This window comes from Rhinichthys klamathensis, unplaced genomic scaffold, assembly GCF_029890125.1.
Source record: "Rhinichthys klamathensis goyatoka isolate OS25496 unplaced genomic scaffold, OSU_Roscu_1.1 h1tg000176l_1, whole genome shotgun sequence".
In the NCBI taxonomy this organism is placed as follows: Eukaryota; Metazoa; Chordata; class Actinopteri; order Cypriniformes; family Leuciscidae; genus Rhinichthys; species Rhinichthys klamathensis.
In genome coordinates, this window is record NW_026606705.1 from 947,501 (window position 1) to 952,500 (window position 5,000).

Genomic DNA, 5,000 nt, shown 5'->3' on the forward strand with positions numbered 1-5,000 from the left:
AGAGCTGGTTTATCAGAAACACATTCCTCATGCATTAGTCAATACAATGTGTCTGTGTTAGTCAGAACTTCACACACACACACACACACACACACACACACACACACACACACACACACACACACACACACACAATACTTCACCGTGAAGTGTTAGTTACTCTGATTCACTCTTATCTCCACATTATTACACTAAATGAAACAGCACTGCATTGAAATACATTTACATAAAATGATTATAACAATGACTCCTCAAACAGTGAGAAAAATATGATCATAATTCTTAAGAAACTTTAATGAGTTTAAGAGATTTTACACTAAGAGTGAACTCAGTATTAAAGACACAGTACACTCATTGACAGACAGTGAGTCACGACCGAGTAATGCAGATCCACCAGTTTATCCTGAACTCACGGAACCGAACACACACACACACACACACACCGCAGAAATAACCACAACACTAACCAACACACACTCACTGTCTCATTTCAAGCTAATACAATAACAAACTGTTCCTAACATAGACAGGGTTCCTAAACCGCTTAATAATACGAGGCTTAAACACCAACTCTGACCTAAGATTATCACACACACATGAAACTTGTCTAAGAAGTACGAATGTATCATTATGTTGTTTCTTACCGTACACTCCACTGAGAAGAACCCTATGAATGTATATGGAATATTATAAGTGATAATAACAGATGAGGAGTGAGACTCGACCGGGATCGCAGTGATCGGGCACGCGCACAGGTGCGACGGTCAGTCCACAGGTAACTCATGCTCTCGAGGTGTCACGTGACTCTCGGCGACGCCCACGACACACACATCTCGCGCTGAGTTTATACTAAAGAAGTGCATGTGTGAAGTTTACATTTATATGGGGTTTAGCCTACTTTAAATTTGGCCCGATTTAATTCATTGATCGTGTAAAAAAAGGCAGTTTTCTAATGTAGGAAGTCAGCTGATAAAAGTCATTGTTTAGTGCACTAGATAATATAGATTAAACCTGCTTTTTTCTTTTTACTAAAGCTCATCGGTACAGTATTTGTGTAAACTAGCATATGATTATAAAACATTTTAAGAGACAGGAAATCCATACTTTTAAGAACATAACCTGAGTGCTGTTGTTTACTAGCGCTGCACATGTGTGCGAGTCAGGCGCAGTGAAACCAAACTACCCCGCAGCTGATCGACAGCTCTCTCAGCCAATCACAACGCTGCATGCGCCGTGACAGCCAATCAGGATGGAGGATTGCCAGAGGGCCGCGTGCACACACGCGGAAGTTCGTCTGAACCTGCGACAGTGTGTTTTCTGAGCTTATAATGAGTAATATCATGTTCACTTTCACTAAACTGATGCTTAAGATGTTTTAATATTTAAAGGGCAACATGAGCGGTATGTGCAGGGAGGTAGTTACACTCCAGCTGGGACATTATTCCAACTTTGTCGGGACACATTGGTGGAATTTACAGGTGAGGATGTTTAATAACGGATACATTACGAAGCTGAAGAAACCTGACATCACTGTGAAAAGAAATTAAACAAAATGTCAGAAACAACCTGACAGCTTCTACCTCTGTTTGAAGGAGATTACGTATCCATTTATGATTTTACAGTGTTGTAAGTACACTTATAAAAAGTGGTATGATTTTGTTAATTGTCATGGTGCTTGTATTTATGACCATGTAATACCTTGATGTTCTTTGAAATACCATGTAAATATGGTAATTATTCAGTACCCTGGTTTAAAGCTTTCATAAACACTTTTTGTAATTCTGGTTGAAACTGTCTTCACATCCTGATAGCAATCAATAATAGAAGTGGTCTAAATATTAAAACACTTGTCTGTGGAAGTCTCAGGACCAGAAAATGTTCGTCCAATCATTGCATTCGGTCCGAGTGCACTGATTGGATGTCCTACTTGCCTGTCAACATATGTATTTCCATACCTTGGGAGGAGGCGTGGCTCTGAAACCTTTAAAGTCACCATGAAATCAAAATGGACTTTTCTTAATTGTTTATGGAGTATTTGTGGTGAAAATCCAGCATTTAATGTTGTTTATGTGTCTATGTGGTGTTTTTAATACGCTTTAAGACACACCATGTGTAAGTTCATAAGTCGACAGCATTGCTGAGTATTTTCTGCTTAAAACTGCAGTGAACCAAAGACAGTCTCAAAAACACGGTTTGAAATCACTGGTGTTTCTGACGTCACAAACGACCTTGTAACCAATCAGATCAACGTGTGATCGTCAACCAGTGGATCTCTGAGCTGAGTGAGTGAGTGGAGGCGGGGTCATTTGCATATTCATAGAACTGCGCATACTAAATGAGCCAAGGGTGTCGAGTTACATTCAAGATATTTTAAGGCATGACGACATTTTTTTCATGTCATTTTGGTGAGTTGGTGACTACAGGGGGACTGTAAATTCATGACTTTAAAGTACCATGTTATAGCAAGCCATCTGAAACAGTCTCAGTAAAGCATGTGTGTGTGTGTGTGTAGGATGCGGGTCTGGTTTATGACGCGGTGGAGCCGGCGGGTGAGCTTCAGAGTGACGTGATGTTCAGAGAGGGTCAAACGCTGGGTGGTCATGTGACATACACACCTCGACTCATCGCCATGGACCTCAAAGGTACCGGAGTCGATCCTGATTCCTGGAATAAAGCAGAAATATAAATGCAGAACATATTCTCAAGCATACTAACTGTTTTCGCTTGTATACCAGTAATTAAATTATGGAAGCTTGTTTCCACCACAGAATAAAAAATAAAATAGGTAATTGCGACTTTTTATCTCACAATTCTGACTTTTTTTCTCACAATTGCGTGATATAGCCACAATTGTGTGTTATACAGTCAGAATTGCGTGATAAAGTCACAATTGTGTGTTATAGTCAGAATTGTGTGATATACCGTAAAACTTCAAAGAGAGAGAGCAAGACAGCGCTCGTGTTGTTTGAAGACGTGAGAGTGCGCGCGCGCGGCTGGGGCTCTCTCTCTCTCTCTCTCTCTCTCTGCTCGTTATGCGCCCTGTCAAGCGCAGCAGTCAATTCTACATCACTCGCCGATCAAAAAAGGCTTTGGCGGGACACACATTTGCTTTGGCGGCCGCCAAAAAGCGGACGATCGGACGGGTTTTAGAAGGTTAAATACAACCCGAAACTAAAAAACAGACCCGGCCTCTATTTGAGACCGGCCTTTATTTACCCAAACCTGCAGCCACACCAGGCGTGTAAAAGAGACAGGCGTCTATTTGGGACTCGGCTATTATTTGAAGTTTTACGGTAGTCGCAATTGTGTGTTATAAAGTCAGAATTGCGTGATATATAGTCGCAATTGTGTGTTAAATAGTCAGATTTGCGTGATATAGTCACAATTGTGTGTTAAATAGTCAGAAATGCGTGATATATAGTCGCAATTGTGTGTTATATAGTCAGAATTGCGTGATATAGTCAAACAATTGTGTGTTATATAGTCAGAATTGCGTGATATAGTCACAATTGTGTGTTATATAGTCAGAATTGCGTGATATAGTCACAATTGTGTGTTATAAAGTCAGAATTGCGTGATATAGTCACAATTGTGTGTTATAAAGTCAGAATTGCGTAAAATATAGTCGCAATTGTGTTAAATAGTCAGAATTGCGTGATATAGTCACAATTGTGTGTTAAATAGTCAGAAATGCGTGATATATAGTCGCAATTGTGTGTTATATAGTCAGAATTGCGTGATATAGTCAAACAATTGTGTGTTATATAGTCAGAATTGCGTGATATAGTCACAATTGTGTGTTATATAGTCAGAATTGCGTGATATAGTCACAATTGTGTGTTATAAAGTCAGAATTGCGTGATATAGTCACAATTGTGTGTTATAAAGTCAGAATTGCGTAATATATAGTCACAATTGTGTTAAATAGTCAGAATTGCGTGATATAGTCACAATTGTGTGTTAAATAGTCAGAAATGCGTGATATATAGTCGCAATTGTGTGTTATATAGTCAGAAATGCGTAATATCTATCTATCTATCTATCTATCTATCTATAGTCACAATTGTGTTATATAGTCAGAATTACGTGATATATAGTCGCAATTGTGTTATATAGTCAGAATTACGTGATATATAGTGGCAATTGTGTTATATAGTCAGAATTACGTGATATATAGTCGCAATTGTGTTATATAGTCAGAATTACGTGATATATAGTCGCAATTGTGTTATATAGTCAGAATTACGTGATATATAGTCGCAATTGTGTTATATAGTCAGAATTACGTGATATATAGTCACAATTGTGTTATATAGTCAGAATTACGTGATATATAGTCGCAATTGTGTTATATAGTCAATTGTGTTATACAGTCAGAATTACGTGATATATAGTCGCAATTGCAAGTTATAAAGTCAGAAATCTGAAATAAAGTCAGAATTGGAAGATGTAAACTCGCAATTGTGAGAAAAAAAGTCACAATTATCTTTTAAAATGTTTTATTCTGTGGCGGAAACAAGCTTCCATATTAAATGAATCCAACATCATTTATGAAAATATAAAGATACATAGTAAATAATAAAATGAATAAGCAAAAGAAAATATTGAATTGCTTTGTGATAATTACGTCACTGAAATTAATTCATTAATTATATTATTGCGTTTTGATGATGACATTAGCTTTGCTTCCATCTGCACATTTTGGGATATCACATAAAAATCGCTGGATGGAAACGCAAACACCAATAATGATGGTTTATGTAATTTATGAATGCAATGTTGTGTAATGTGTGTGTGTTGTGGATATGTTCAGGAAGTCTTCAGACGCTGAGGAAGCAGGGCAGTCTGTACGACACGGAGAACGAGGACACCATCTCCACATGGTACAGCACACACCTGGACACCTGGTTCTGTGTGTGTGTGTGCTAATGCGCTGATGTGTGGTTTATGGACTCTGATTAAAAGATGAATTTCTTTCTCTTAGGGAAGGAGAGATTATG

General features: G+C 38.2%; 1 protein-coding gene across 1 annotated transcript in view; it reads left to right on the top strand.

Moving 5' to 3' along the window:
* The first annotated feature begins 1,272 nt into the window (after positions 1-1,272).
* msto1 (misato mitochondrial distribution and morphology regulator 1) overlaps positions 1,273-5,000 on the top strand; it is a 15,537-nt gene continuing 11,809 nt past the window's right edge. The window contains exons 1-4 of the mRNA XM_056260223.1: positions 1,273-1,478; positions 2,513-2,642; positions 4,814-4,883; positions 4,985-5,000. The exon at positions 4,985-5,000 is cut by the window's right edge and continues 60 nt beyond it. Coding sequence (XP_056116198.1) covers positions 1,395-1,478; positions 2,513-2,642; positions 4,814-4,883; positions 4,985-5,000 — 300 coding nt within the window. The 5' untranslated portion in view covers positions 1,273-1,394. The remainder of the gene's footprint in view (positions 1,479-2,512; positions 2,643-4,813; positions 4,884-4,984) is intronic.